The sequence below is a fragment of the Buceros rhinoceros genome, unplaced genomic scaffold (genome assembly GCF_000710305.1).
Source record: "Buceros rhinoceros silvestris isolate BGI_N320 unplaced genomic scaffold, ASM71030v1 scaffold8746, whole genome shotgun sequence".
NCBI classification, from domain to species: Eukaryota; Metazoa; Chordata; class Aves; order Bucerotiformes; family Bucerotidae; genus Buceros; species Buceros rhinoceros.
Window position 1 is genome coordinate 1 of NW_010419287.1, and position 15,960 is coordinate 15,960.

At 42.2% G+C, this 15,960-nt stretch overlaps 1 protein-coding gene across 1 annotated transcript in view; it reads left to right on the forward strand.

The window, feature by feature from the left end:
* Nucleotides 1-1,172: 1,172 nt before the first annotated feature.
* ALKBH8 (alkB, alkylation repair homolog 8 (E. coli)) overlaps nt 1,173-15,960 on the forward strand; it is a gene marked incomplete at its 3' end in the record, with an annotated part of 34,296 nt that continues 19,508 nt past the window's right edge. The window contains exons 1-6 of the mRNA XM_010138852.1: nt 1,173-1,268; nt 3,994-4,234; nt 6,065-6,196; nt 7,052-7,147; nt 8,543-8,647; nt 10,846-10,916. Coding sequence (XP_010137154.1) covers nt 1,179-1,268; nt 3,994-4,234; nt 6,065-6,196; nt 7,052-7,147; nt 8,543-8,647; nt 10,846-10,916 — 735 coding nt within the window. The remainder of the gene's footprint in view (nt 1,269-3,993; nt 4,235-6,064; nt 6,197-7,051; nt 7,148-8,542; nt 8,648-10,845; nt 10,917-15,960) is intronic.

Here is a 15,960-nt window from a genome sequence, read left to right on the forward strand (position 1 = left end):
CAGTCCGGGGGTGTAAGCTTCCAGAGTCCTGGGCAGCATATCTATAGCAGCGCGGACGAGATAGAGAGGAGGGCAGATAGAGCAGAGAGGGGGAAAAGCAAGATGGCAAAATGGCGTCGAGTCTTCTCGGCGCACCCCCTTTTATGACTTCATTCACGGAGGTGTGTTCTCCTTCCCGGAAGCTTGGGAGAACCACAGCTCTCTGGGAAGAAGAAAGCCAGACAACATGAGAGCATCCGGTTCCTCCATGTTGAACCCAGGACAAGCGCTAGAATGGAAGTGGCAAAAGATGCAACAAAACCCAGAGAAGGCCAGTGAACTGCCGCTCGTTCACTGGTGGGTAAATGCTGTGTGCAACTAAGTTCAGCAGTTAATATGTACACAGCTTTTTGTTCCTTCTCCTGCCAGGAATGTGATTGCATTGAACTTTGGCCTTAGGAGAGGTGATAAATGAGGTCTGGAGCATCCTGGTGGCTAGTTCTTGGGTATCTCAGTATTTAACCCGTTTTTCTAGTCTCAAAAAAAGCAATTTTTTGCCAAAGGTCATGTTCACTTGAAAGTGACAATTAGGAAAAAGGATTCAAATGGGAACAGTTCATCTCCAACTCAACCGTTTGGTCAGGCATGAATAACTTAGAAACTAAGATGAAACAAATCTCATGGCAGTTCCACGTTTTTTTTCTTGTTCTGCTGTGTAGAGAGTGTGGAAGGAAGGAAATTAATTGAGACTACTGTGTGAAAACAGGAGGGGCAGGCAGGTTAAAAACTACATGTGGATGCTAGTGATACTGTGATTAAAGGCATGAAGAGGAAAATGGGAAAAATGAAATGTAGCATCATGGAAATCTTTAAAAAGCTTTAATTTTGGCAGGGATCGTCTTAATAAAGGAGAGTTTAATAACAAAACTTCAGAGATGGAGAAGACTGTTATTGCCTGAAGAAGAATGTACTTTGCAGACTTAATTTTGGCAGCCCCAAATAATTAATAAAATCTGGAATTATCTGAAGTCCTATTGCTATCCTAGAGATGACATATGGGTTGGGGGAGGCTGTGTCTCTAGAGCAGACTGAAGTATTTAATTTTTAAAGCAGGACACTTACTCTGTGTTATTACTTCTGCTTCCCAGATCACCAGCGTGGAAGTTAAAACCAGCGAAGATCATTTGAAAGTCCATAAAATGAAGAAGAAGGTATTGAGGAAGCAGATCAGAGCTCAGCATATGCTGATGAGGCATGAGGGCATTGAGTGCATCTCCCACGCCACACAGGTAGTTCTGATTTTGGTGGTGGTGTGAAAATACTGATTATCTGTTCTGCTCTCACACAGGCTTTGTCTAAAATGCAGTTCTTCTCCAAAATGTTCTTCCTGAAATGGAGGGTTTTCTGTGCCTCTTTGATTTCAAAGCAGAACTGTGCTTCAGCAGTGTAATGTCTGTGGAGAGACTTTGATGGCCTCTAGATAGTTTATTTTGTTAAATCTGAAACAGTAGTTCCTTGAGTTGGGGAGGAGGAGGAAGCATGGAAAATGTTACCTTGTTGAAGTAGATAAAGCTTTCTTCTCTTCATCTGTGTGATTTCTTTTCTTCTCTGGTTTTTAGCTTTTGTACTTTTCTTTCCTCTGTACTTCTCTGTCAGCTACAGTTCATCTCACGTAAACTCCATATTAAAAATGTGTCTATCTTGGAAATCTTTTTGACCTTTTTTTCACCTAAATTGATTTAGGCTGTGGTTCTGAGAGTTGAACTGACTCGCAGTTGTTAAGAAGGGGACAACTTTCTCTTCCCTTGCACAAAACAGGACAAGATAGAAGGGAATTCTGCTTTCTTATGATGCTCAATGAATTTTAGCATAAGCCACTTTATTCCCTAACTTATCAGAAAACTACTCAAGCTTTTTTATTTGTAGTTTTCTGCCACAGTAAAGAGTTGCAGCAGATCAGAGGTCACCTCACAGCTACTGGTGCAGCAAAAAGTGTCCCAAACTTGGAGACACAAAGGCAAGATGTTAGAGAGCGAATTTACAATTTCCCTCCCTCAACTGTGGGGAGGTGCTAGTGGCTTGAAACACTGTAGAGCAATACCATTTACTCTAGCCTTGTTCATCTTGATCCTGCAAATTTTTCCCATTCCAATGTGGAAGCATTGGTTAGATCTTTATACTTTTGGCAAGGAAATTTGGCTTAGTCTTCTCTCAGATTTTATACCACGTGGACATATATGAAAAGGACCCAGTGATCTTGTATGCATTGTGGAGCAGGGACAGTGTTTTTCTTAGCATTGCTTGGAAATGGGTATGTAATCTGTCAGACTTGTTCCCCTAACACTGACCCAGATAGCAAATTATCGATCTAATCTATCCAAAGAGTAATTTGGGGGTCTGGCGAGACTGTCATCAATGCCAAAACGATTGAATAAGAGATGTATGAAGCAAAATTATAGTCATAGTGATAAACTTGTGTCAAGAGTACGGAAAATGCTCTCAGGCTTTGTGCAAGGGTCTGATTTTATTGAAATTGCTTAGTCAGGAAGACATGATCAGCTGCTGTACCTGGTGCTGTTTGTGGTGACAGTCTTTGTAGATGAAGTACCTGCAGCCAGTGAAAGGACTGGTTTGAGTCTCTGTGTTTCTTCTGCACACACGGGCCTCTCCATTAATAGACATTCTAGAAAATAACGATTAATAGTGTGGTTACCTTTGAAAAAATGTGATCGGTAATGGACAGCCTGATGCAGTGTTAAGAACAAGTGGTAACAGAGCCATTGCAATAGGCATAATCACAGCAGTACTCACTATATAAAAATATTATTTTAATACTTCTCTTGAGTTTCACACTTTATTTTCTGTCTTTTAGAGAAGTGAATTGCTATCATTTGAATCAATTGAACACTTTACCAGTTGCCTTCAGAAAAGGTCATAGAACATTTATAGACGTTAAGGAAAGGATTGTCTGAAATCTTCCTGGAAAGGCATTGCGTGGAGTCAGTCTGGGTAAATTGTTGAGAGCTGTTTGGAGTCACTGGAGTGCAATCAAAACTTTTAAGACTGCATCCTCATTTGGCATTGAAAAGGGACTGAAACTTCTTGCAACCACTGTGATTAGACTGAACATCCAGTTATGGCATATAGTTATTTAGGGGTCAGAAGAACTTGTTAATATATTTTGAAAAGGGCTATATAATTTCAAAGGAGATTGCTTGAATAATAGTCCTTTGAAAAGTTCTGTTTTGCTCTTTTTACTAGTATTTGGCAAACCAGCAAGAGTCCTCACAGACTGCATCCTTCTTGATAATTTGGGACATAAATCATTATGAAAGTGTAGAATTAAGCAATTAGGCGTTGTGCGTGAAGTAATCTGTGTTAACTAAGGACGGGACATAAATCCCTTCTGTTTATAAAAACAAGAGGCAAAATTTTCAGATAAGAGTGCTGGAGCAGAACTGGATGCTCTGTTTCTAGAGATGGCTGCTCTTTTTTTGAGAACTTGATGTATGGGGGACATCAGATGGGACTGGGAATATCCTTTTCTCTATGTTCAGAGAGGTTCTTTGTGGAAGATGAGAAAACCTTTCTTAAAAAAAAATACTGTGGTCTCCAAAAGTATTTCTGTTTGTTTTTGTTAGTGGTAACAGATCTCCGGAAAAATTCCATTTTAGACACCTCCAAAATTACATGTGCCAGTGTTGCTGTTTGCCTGCAGTACACCTGATGCACACGTGCCTGTTTAGAGCTTAAGTGCTCTTTTAGTATTAACTACATGCTTTAATTAAAGAAGTATCTCCGAATTTCTGTCAGAATATGTGCTGGGCAAACTCGAGTTGCCTTAGCATCATATTTACATTTCTGAGAGCTTGGTATATCTTGTGTGGAATACATAAGAGTACTCGTGGGCTTAATTTTTCTATATAGAGGTGTTTTCTTGGTAGAGGGTTAGTTTTGATGAATCAGTAGTAATCACTAATTCTCCGTTTTTTTTTAATATTCCTCTTTAATTAGAGCCTGGTTATCGCTAATGCTGGTCTCGGTAATGGAATGAGTAGACAGCAACTGCTCGGGATAATAGAAGAATATGGATCGGTGGAAACACTCTTAATGCCACCAAATAAACCATACTCATTTGTGAAATATGGGACAACAGAAGACGCCAAGAAGGCCTTTGATGCCCTTAATGGAAAAGAAGTCACACTGGAAGATGCCGGCCAAAACATTGTTCTATATATTAATTTCGTGGAAAAAGGTGTAGTTTTTCTGCTCTCCTTTATATCGAACTTCCCATATACTGCTTCCCTTTGTTTTTATTTCCTAGGTTGTAAATATAGCTAGCAGTACACTAGTCTTTGTAAGTAGATACAGAGTGAAAGCCAGAATCTAAGATTCAGGACATACATAAAATAATCTTTGCTTCTTGTGTTTCATGATAGGATACTCTAATTCAAACTCCTTTACTTGGAAGCTGTCAAGGGTTAGAGGTGCGCTGGCTCCTGATGAACGACAGACGTTTGCTACTACCCCCTCCTCCCTTCGCCCCCTTTTCCAAAGAGGGGCAAGAGAAAAGGAGCAAGGGAGAGGGACTTATGGATTGGAAAAGAAAACTGAAACTGCTTTAATGAGAATAACAGTAATAAAATTAACTACTATCAAATATATACAATACCAGTACTGAACCCAAACCCCCTGGTATCAGCTATGTCACTGTCACCACTGATGCTGTGGGCAGACACTGGGGAAGGCCCAGGCTGGGCTCAGCAGCAGACGGAAAATGGGTTCAGGAGCTGGATTCTGGAACTAGATTCAGGGATGCAGAGAGTGGGATTGAAGGCAGAACGAACAGAGTCCTCCTCAGACGCTGGCCATTGAAGAAGAAAGCAAGGGAGGACCAGACCCTCAGCTTTATATCCAATGTGACGTATGTGGGATGGAACACCTTGTTGGTCAGTGCAGGGTCAGCTCTCCTGTCCGCTCCTCCCCACAGGTGCAGCCTCTAACTCACTGCCCCCCCAACACAATACACAGGATTTAGCAGTGACCTTGGTCTGCACAGCAGAGAGGATGAGCAAGAGCCTTTCTGCATCCCAACCCCTGGCAGTAGCTGTAAACATCCAGCGCTGTCACTGCTAGGAGCAAAGTCTGCAAAAATCTGCAGCTAACTGCAGGCAGTGCAGTTAGCGGAGACTGAGCTGGAAAGTGAAATCTCTGAACAGAATGAGATCTGCTCTAGCTCAAACCAGGACAGAGGCAAAAGGAAAAAGGGTTTAGGTAGTTTTCAGGCCATTCAGTACTGCATATGAAGGTTTTGTGATTAAGGAGCTAAAGTGGGACCCGGGAGATCTCTGGACAGTTCACTGTATTTCTTGTGTGACCTTAGTCTTGCTGTCTATATCTTAACTCCAACAAGGAGAATAGGCACAAGAAGATTTCTGGTTTTTTTTTTCCCCACTTTTCTCTCTAGGCTTATTTTTATAGCTGACAATAAGCTATTTAGTACAAAACCTGTTGCTCTTTCTGTGAGCTTGTATGGTGTCTCGTGAAAAGGGTTCCTGGTGTTGGTCTCTACATTCTACCAGCTAAAAGCTTTTTTTTTTAAGCTATTAGGATGACAAACTGAACGTTCCTACAACACCAACACTTTGTGTTCACCTAGGTATTACATTATACCCCTCCGTATTTGGTTACAGAGAGTAATCTGGTGATTTGGTAAATCACCTGGAAAGTTGAAGTGAAATGCAGGTGGAATCCTGAAGTGATTGGGAAATTCTTTTGACCATTATTTTGACAGGAAAATCACAAGGGGTTTTGCATTTAAATAGTGTGGAGCCTTGTTGGTCTTATGCAGTAAAATTTCGAGAAGGTACTTTGTATGATGCAGAACTTGGTCCTTATCGTGTTTTGTTGTGCCACAAAGGGATCGTTCATTCTCCAAATAAGACCCCATTGAGGGCTCCGTTGTATCGTTAAATATTTCCACAGCTTTACAATATTTTCATACATAGTAAATAATCCTATAAGGAGCGTGTGGTTTTATTTTTCTCTAAACAATGACAATATTCTTTTTTTCCATACACCCTAGTTTTCTGGCAGAATATGCTTCCTGCAAGCTTGCCTCCAGGCCTAATGGTCATTGAAAAGGTTATTTCTCCAGAGGAAGAAAGGAGGATGTTGGAAAGTATTGACTGGACAAGAGATGAAGATGCTCAAAATGGTGAGCAAAACCATAAACATGCAGACCTTCCATAGGCTCTTTTTTTCTCCAGTTTCAGTTTACAAGAAGACTGCATCTTGTTAAATGTATTGTTTGAAATCAATGTGTTCTTAGTATTTTAGTCTTATATTGCAAGTGGTAAACTTCTGGGGGCAAGTTGTCTGAATTAATATTTTGGCATGGGTTTACTTCAGTAATATTCCTGGATCCAGGAACAACTGAGGTCTTTTTTGGGTGTCTTATGTCAAGCACAAGACTGTTTTGTGAAGGTTACCCTTGTAATTTGAGGTTCAGCTGAGGAGCTGCGTCTTTCCTTAAATCAAAAAGAAGTCTGTGAGTTGCACATTGCGGATGCTTTTGTGCTTGAGCTCTTTGGAGTTAAATCTCTTAAGTGAATTATTCTTGGAATTCAAAGTTTCTGCCTGAATTTTGTTCCATGGAACAACACAAAGGGTTATATGGACCTTAGCTAATGTGTAACGTGGTGGTTGGACAAAGTGTATCCATGGGATACACTTGATGGCTGGTGAAGTTGTATCCGTAGGATGTTAATCAAGCGCAAGTTCAGAGATCAGGGCAAAAATAAAGGTACATTAAGTGTGGCTCAAGAAAATACCTCTTGCATATACGAAGCCACCATCAGCTTGACTTCAGACAGCAGTGTGTGCGCTGCTGGATCAAATACAAAGGTAATAAGGCAGAAGTAGGTGCCGTGAAGGACAAGGGTCACAGACATTGTGTCAGCTATTAAAGAATGTTTAGGTTTAACAGGTCACATGGAATAGAGAAGCATAGCAAATGGCCTATTCTGTTTTATGTAGTCTAATCTTACTTTAAACCTGTGTGTTTTTATAGCCCAGAAGACTTTAAAGCATAGAAGAGTAAAACATTTTGGATATGAGTTTTGCTACGATAACAACAACGTTGATAAAGACAAACCTTTACCTGGTGGTGAGAACCTTTCTGTTAAATCATACTTATTTTACAGTGATGTTTGAAGTGTTACGTAAAGTCTTTAAGCCTCGCTGAGATACAGGTGTGAGGTTCTAATTAAAGAAGAGCTGAGGTTTTAATAAAAGCAGAGCCTTCACTGCATCTCAAGCACACACTGACAGTGCTTTTGAACAAGATCCATTCCAAATTACTGTGAGTGCTTGAAGCTTGTTTGCCAATCACTTGTAGTCAGGGATTGCTGCTCTTTAAGGTCCAGTCAAATAAGAGATTTTGAGATTGTAATCATCGTTCTTTTTTAACTTTTGTTTCATGAAACAGTGGACCTACAAATGACACATTCATTTCTTTAGGAGTTGTGATGTGTATTGCTTTGTATATTATATCCTGACTAGCTTGAAGCTTGCTGGATGCACACCAAAATAATTTCCTTTAGACTGAAAGCAATTTTGAAAGATTTGAGTAACTCTTACTTGGAGTTGAGAGCTGTGAGTCAGAGCACAGTGAGTGAGTCATCTTATAGCCTTTGGATTTTAAAGTAGTAAAACAGGGGAGTTACTGGAGTTTAAAAACCGATAAGGTGATGCATTTGTACCGGGGTGGATGTAGCTTCCAACAGAATAATTCTGGTTGTGTTGAGGTTTTAGCAGTGAGACTATATAGTCATAAAAGCATTGATATTTGAGCTGTTGCCTATCTCACAGCTGGACTATTTTATGTGTGAGAAAATCATAAAAACTTCACTGGGGAAGAACAATTAGAAAAAGGAAAATCAATGGATTCATGGAAGAGCTATTATGAACGTGTTTGTGGGTGTTACCTCCTACAGAACTTTACAACAAAGTCCTCAGGTAAAATAGGAAACCAGAGATTCAGTGAAGGACAGTAACTTTCATTCCTGATTGAAGACCAGTTTAACTTCAGGAGATTTTTGCCAATATGTAATCTAATTCGGTAACGGATTTTTAGGGGGTAGTTTTTTTAGAGAGCTCTCTGCACAGCTTCTGACTTTCTGCATAATAATTTTGCTTGTTGACTGCAACTTTTTTCTTGTAGTTGGTGGAATTTTTTTGCTCTGATTTGATAGGCTTTTATTTTTGTTTAGAGATAGTGCAGTTTGCATTTTTAAGGAGTGATCTGCTTCTGATTGAAGGGGCTTTGGAGGAATGGCCTTTCTAATCGCAAGTGGTTATAAATATATTGGACTTGCAGACCAGGCTCCCAGTTCTGATGTGTGTGTACAGCAGATGCAGAGTGATCATTATTAAAGATAGACTTGTGTATCTGTGAAGCTATTCGATGTATTTTGTCCGATTATTGTATTTATTATAAAAAGAATGGATAAAAATGTAAAAACCTATCCTGCCTTGCTTACAGTTTTGTTTCTGTAATTAGGACTGCCTGAAATTTGTGACCTGTTCTTGGATAAGTGCTTGAAGCAGGGATATATCAAACATAAACCTGATCAACTGACTGTAAATCAATATGAACCTGGACAAGGTAAGTTTATTTGTCCTTCAAAAGCTTTGAGCTCTTTACCTTACGTTACATTGAGGTGTAACTCCAGTAGGCAGCTAACTCACACAGCCACTCCCTCACTCCCCTTCCTTGAGACAGGGGAGAAAATTGGCAAGATAGAAGTGAGAAAACTTGCAGGTTGAGAAAAAGATAGTTTAATAAGTTAAAAAAGGAAAGAAAACCAAAACAAAATCTGAGGAGTATAAGAAATTACTCTGTTTCTGTAATCTTTTTCAAACTGGAGACATCTGAAGAAAAATTTGCTTTTAGTCATACCTCTAGGGAATAAAACACGTGCTGTGCTTTTTTGCTAAGGTCAGTCATCAAGGCTGAATATCTGGCTTGCTTTCTAAAGTGGATTTGTCCTTGGGGAGAAAGGACAACAGCTTTTTTTTTCCTTCAGAATTAATGTCTGACAGCTAATACAGTGTCAGGTGAACATAGGTCTGAAAAGCTGATTCTATTTGTTTATGTATCTGACAGTCTGTTAAATTGATAGAGTCATGTACTTGTGGCTGGGGTATCAGAGGAGATTAGTTAGAATTGTAGATTTCTATCAAGAATAGAAGCTTTTATTTATTTATTTTTTAAAAACCCAAACCCAAAGCAAAATACTCTTTAAGCATGCAAATTGTTAGGATGTCAGCGAGGAGAGCACAGTCAGATTAATACCCTTAGTATCTGTGTTCTGAGCTAGATTGTTCCTGGAAATTACACTTGAGATTTTAAAAAGTGACTGAGATGTAGGGGCCACACTTAAGATGCATTAAATGAATTACTTTTTGAGGGCGCGTTTTTCATTTAGCATCCTAATAACGTTTGAAGTTGTCGATTTATACCTGAAAGTCACCAGCCACTTCTGCATGCTTAGGTGACCGTTTCTTACTGTGTGCTGCATATGTGGAGGATAAACAGCAGGGAGGTAGGTCTGGGGGATGCTGAAGAGAGCACTTGAACTTGACCTGTTGCAGTGAGTTGCACTGACTTCAGTGCACATCTGAAGGCAGAGTTTGAGTGCTTTATACTGAGGCAAGGTTGTGAGTGGGTAGGTGTCCTTGGTTTTCAAGTCTCACTGATTTTCTGTCAGATGAAATGTTGACCTTATAAAGCACTTGTATTGCTTTCACTGAAGCTAATGACATCCAGAGTATTTACATCTTGAGGTAGTCTGGCATATAATAAGTATGAAATTGTCCTTATTATTAGCCCTGTAAAGATAGGGCTGACTGACACTGTTAGGAAAAAAACATTTCCAGCTCAGGAATTCAATACCCACAAAAGAAAGTGGGTAGACTTTTCAATAGCAAATACAACCACTTTGGTTTGGATCACAGAGGAGTTACTCTATCTGTCTGGGCCTGCTATGGTGTCGAAGGAGGGTGTAGTTGCAGCTCTCCTGAGCTGTCTGCTGGCCTTGTTGCTCCGTTGCTGACTACAGTTCCCCACCATGTGGTGAGATCCTGTTGTGGCATGCACGCTGCTGTTTCAGCACTTGGTGTTAAAATGTGTGGCACAGGCTGTGGGGAATGGCAGGTCTGGAAGAAAAATAGGAAGAAGATTGCTGTCCCTGTGGTAATTTCCAGCTATGTGTATTTGCTCATACACACACCAACAGATGTACTACCCAGGGGTTAGCCTGACGATGGTGTGTGGAGTTCTCCTGGAACCGCAAAGTAGGGTTTGACCCTGACAGTGCCTGTGTTTGTGGTAGTAGGTCTGAACTCTGAAGCTGAATTCCTTAGCAGAGTCATTTGCTTAGCAGCAGAGAGAGAGAAATACGTGGATGAACTAAGGCCCAGAATGCCCTAATGTATCATAGCTGTTAGTGCTAAATACTAAACTGCCTGCGAGGGGAGCATCGTGATTTCAGATGCTCTCTGCAGCAAGGAGAGCATTTGGAGTCTTCAGAGGGTGAGTGAGGCCTTTGGGTGCCCTGAGCTGTCTTCTAGATATTTCCAGTGGTTTTACAGGACACTTGTGTTAACAGTGTGCACCTAATCTGGGTGTGTAAATCAGATAATTGTCCTGAATTCTTTTGGAAGGCAGTCCCTCGTTTATGATGAGTTTTGTTCCGCTGTACATCCCAGTTCTCTATGTGGACATGTGGGGAATACAGCTTGCTAACAGAGATAACATTCTGTTGTTAGTATACTGACTTTTTTGGTTTTTTTCTTCTGCAGGAATTCCTCCTCATATTGATACACATTCAGCTTTTGAGGATGAAATAATCTCTCTCAGTTTAGGAGCTGAGGTAAACGCAATGTTTGTATATGTTTTAATGATGATTTACTTTTTATGTTGCTTAGTACAAGGTGGTTTGATTTTTCCATGGTGTCTATTCACACTTATCTGAGTTTAATATCAAGCATGTAAGGTAATGTGATATGCTAATTATATAAGTGCAATGAAGTGGGTGTCACTGGAAGATTTGCCAGTGATATTTTTAAATCTTAGCATCCAGTTCTCCATTGACCTTCCTTCATTTTTTTATTCATCTTGGAAAGCGAATCACTCCTGTTTATATTTCTGCTTCCATTTTCCCCTGTGTCATCCCCTGTTCCCTCTGGTCTGCCTAAGCCTCCCATGTTCTGTTCAGTCCATTTACAGTAGCTAATGTAGATGTAGACAGTCCTGTCAAAGCCTGAACCCTGGCTGAGCCAGTCGTGGTACAGGCAGAGGTAGACTCTGATCTCATGGGCTTCCAACATACACAGATAATGTAGACCAAGAGTGGGAAGGGAAATGGAACAACAGTGGACTAACATGAAGTCATGTGATGTATCACGAGTAGGGCTGAAAACAGTCCATAGCATCTAGTCCCCATGCTCTGATCAGTGTCTTTACTTTTACTCTCTTTGGATTCATCTGCTGCATCTGTGCCCACCCCCATTTTACAAATTTAGTGTTACTGTCTCTGCTTCACTTGCAACTGCAGCAAGTCTTTGCTACTTGGCCTTCTGTATTCATCTGGCAAGGTTTTGGTAGCGGCAGCGGCTACAGGGGTGGCTTATGTGAGAAGCTGCTAGAAGCTTCCTGTGTCTCATAGAGCCAGTGCAAGCTAGCTGCAAGACAGACCTGCTGCTAGCCATAGCTGAGCCGATCAGTAATGGGTGGAAAGAGCCTCTGTGATAATGTATTTAAGAAGGGGAAAAACAACATGCTTCGTAACAGCATCTGGAAGAGATGAGTGAGAGTATGTGAGAGAACCAACTCTGGAGACACTGAGGCCAGTGAAGAAGGAGAAGGAGGTGCTTCAGGCACTGGAGCAGAGAAGATTCTCCTGCAGCCTGTGGTGAAGACCATGGTGAGGCAGGCTGTCCCCCTGCAGCCCAAGGAGATTAATGATGTAGCAGATAGCCAGCAACAACCCATGGAGGACCCCACACCAGAGCAGGTGGATGCCTGAAGGAGGCTGGGACCTTGTGGAGAGCCTACTCTGGAGCAGGCTCCTGGTAAGACCTGTGGAGAGAGGAGGCCACGCTGGAGCACATTTGCTTCCAGGACTTGTGACAGAACTCATGCTGGAGCAGTCTGTTCCTGAAGGGTTACACCCACTGAAGGGACCCAGGCGGGAGCAGTGTGTGAAGAGCTGCAGCCTGTGGGAAGGACTCACGTTGGAGAAGTTTGTGGAGGAATGTCTGCCATAGGTGGTACCCCATGGTGGAGCAGAGTGAAGTGTGAGGAGTTCTCCCCCTGAGGAGGAAGGAGCAGCAGAGACAACTTTTTGAAAAGCTTCAGCCTGTGGGAAGGACTCACGTTGGAGAAGTTTGTGGAGGAATGTCTGCCATAGGTGGTACCCCATGGTGGAGCAGAGTGAAGTGTGAGGAGTTCTCCCCCTGAGGAGGAAGGAGCAGCAGAGACAACATGATGACTGAACATAGCCAGCGTTCCCTGCATCTCTGCACGGCTGGGGTGAGGAGGCAGAGAAAAATTAGGAGTAAAGTTGAGCCTGGGAAGAAGAGAGCAGTGCAGGGGGAAGGTGTTTTTAAGATCTGGTTTAATTTCTCATTATCCTACTCTTGTTTTCATTGGTAGTAAAATTAATTTTTTCCTTAAGTCAAGTCTGTTTTGCCTGTGACAGTAGTTGCTGCGTGATCTCCCTGCCCTTATCTCAACCCATGAACCTTTCGTTGTATTTTCTCCTGTGCAGCTGATGAGAGAAGTGATAGAGCAGCTTTGGTGAACACTTTCCCATCTTTGTACGCATTTCTTGAAAGCACTTTCTACACTTCTGCAAGGCTTGGTTCCACTGCTGTCATGGGCTCTTTGTGACAGGGGTGTTATATCCATGGTACTGGATAACTAGGAGCTTAATAAGGCTAAAAATAGGTTAATCTGCTGCTTGGTTTTTCTGGCAGTGGTGTGTAGATGACACAGATGTGTGCTTACAGAGTTGCACTATGTATTACTGTTACAAAACAACTTTGATTATTGCTTCCAGTTTGTCTTACTCCCTAGGCACGAGTGGAAGAGAGGAACATGACCGCTTATTCTGAGCACTGACATTTTTTTGCATCTTTAGTTTGGGCTTTGGCATTGACTTCCTCTTTTCTTGCAAGTTGTGTAGTGCTTGTGGAGCTCCTGGGACTAGGGGTGAGTCTAAGGAAGGATAGCTTTTTACTAACGTGTGACAGTGGCACATCTGCTTCATCATCTTACTCGCTTACTTTGCGTGTCTGTATCCCTTTTAAAAAAAGTTGCTTCAGTTTACTTTATAAAACCTATATTGGTGCTGTAATTATATATATATTTTGTCTTGGGCTTTCTTATTCTTTCCATTTCAATTAAAAAGCTGACGCTGGCACAGATGCTCTGTTAGCTCATTGATGAAGCACCATAGGCAGTGCATTTGTAGATGATTCTGTTACTGCACACCTTTGTGATGATCTCAGAGATGGCCAAAAGCAGAGTGACTTCAGTCGCTTGAGAAACACAGACCTTTCTGGGAACTGGAGTGCCTGGAGCATCATGGTGCTGTTAAAAATTAAAAAGTACACATTCCAATCAAGGAAACAGCCGGGCTGGGGCCATTTGTGGGTGTTACAGGCAGAGGCATTGGATAAAACCTGTTAGACAGCTCCCAAGTTTCAGTGTCTCTTCCTAATGGGCCATTAATGCGCTTTTCAGGTGCAGACAATGGAAGGACACATGTAGTGAAACAAGCCAGAGCACGGGATTTGCACATACAGCGGCAAACTTTAGTATCTGTCTTCTCTCTATTCTTCTCTCTGTACTGTGAGGGGTTTTTTTCCACCTGAATAAATTAGAATAATAGAATGGTTCGGGTTGGAAGGGACCTTAATTGTTTAGTTCCAACATCCCCTGCCACGCGCAGGGACACTTTCCTCTGGAGCAGGTTGCTCAAAGTCCCGTCCAACCCAGCCTTGAACTCTTCCAGGGATGGGACATCTACAGCTTCTCTGGCCAACCTGTTCCAGTGCCTCACCACCCTCATGGTAAAGAATTTCTTCCTAATATCTCATCTAGATTTACCTTCTTTCAGTTTAAAACTGTTACCCCTTGTCTTCTCTCTACACTCACTGAGAAAGAGTCTCTCCCCGTCTTGCCTATAGGCCCCGCTTTGAATACTGGAAGGCTGCTCTGTGGTCTCCCTGGAGCCTTCTCTAGGCTGAACAATCAGCAGTCCTGGCTAACTGGGGGGTACCAGTCAACTGGAGGTTAGCAAATGTAACACCTGTCTACAAGAAGAGCCAGAAGGAACCCCAGGGAACTGCAGTTGTGACCGTAGTGACTGGGAATGTAAAGGAGCAGATCATCTTGAGTGCCTTCATTCAGCCTGTACAGGACAGTCACCATGGGTTTATGAAAGATGGGTCCTGCTTGACTATCCTGATCTCCTTCTATGACCAGGAGACCTACTTAGTGGAAGAGGGAAAAGCTGTGGGTGTTGTTTACTTGGACTTTAGTAAAGCTTTTGACATCGTTTCCCAGAACATTCTCCTGCAGAAACTGGCTGCTCATGGCTTGGATGGGTGCACTCTTTGCTGGATCAAAAACTGGCTGGATGACCAGGCTCAGAGGGTGGTGGTGGATGGAGTTCAATCCAGTTGGTGGCCAGTCACCAGTGGTGTTCCCCGGGGCTCAGTATTGGGTCCTGTTCTCTTTAACATCTTTATCCATGATCTGAATGAGGGAATTAAGTGCACCCTCAGTAAGTCTGCAGATGACACCAAGTTGGGCAGGACTGTGGATTTACTTGAGGGTAGGAGGGCTCTACAGAGGAATCTGGACAGTCTGGATCGATGGGCTGAGGCCAGTGGTCTTGTGTTGAGTATGACTTCCTCACTGCCCCCTGTCAGTTATTTATACACATTGACAAGAGCCATCTCTTCTCCAAGCTGATGAGTTGCACGTCTCAGCATCTCCTCATATGAAGATACTCCTCAATCATTTTCAGGGACTTATGCTGGACTTGCTCCAGTAAGTCCATATCTTTATTGTAGTGGGAAGTCCAGTCCCAGTACTGGACACAGTAATTTAGATGCATCCTCAACACTGCTGCGTAGAGAGGAAGGATCACCTCCCTTGAAGTGCTGGCAGTGCTCTTCCTAATGTAACCCAGGAGCCTGTGGGCCTTTTTTTCTGCAAGAGTACATTAATGGCTCCTGTTCAACTTCTTGTCCACCAGGACCTCAAGGTCGTTTTTGCAGAGCTGCTTTCTAGCTGATCAGCCACCAGTGTGTAGTGATGCATGGGGTTATTCCTGATGCGGTGCAGGATGTTGCACTTCCCTTTGAACTTCATGTGTTTCCCGTTGGCACCATTTCTGCAGCCTGTCCGGGTCTCTCTGAATGGCGGCACAACCATCTCGTGTGCCAACCGCTCCTCCTGGTTTTATATTGTCTGTTCACTTGCTGAGGGGGCGCTCTGACTCCTCATGCAGGTTAGGAGTGGAGATGTCAGTGTTAACCCCAGTATCGGCCCCTAGGATACTCCACTGGTGATGTTTCCACCTGGGCTTTGTGCCACTGCCATTTTCAGTGATACCTTGGAACCTAAATCACAGTATTGAGAATCAGTCCGTTCCTCAGCGGTGAATGAGTTTATCCGGTAACAAAGCACTTTGTGCTGTTTTGTTAGAGGAATCGTTGTCAGTCTGATTTGTTCCTACAAACTTGATTAGTGTTGAAAAAGGAATAGTTATTGGCATGTGCCAAGTGTTCGTTTTAAATATAAACTATCAACCTTGAGAATAAGGGCATGGTTCTTCACAACACGGCATTTGTATTGCAGCAGATTATGTAAGGCAATCCAAGTTCTTATGCTTGTATGAA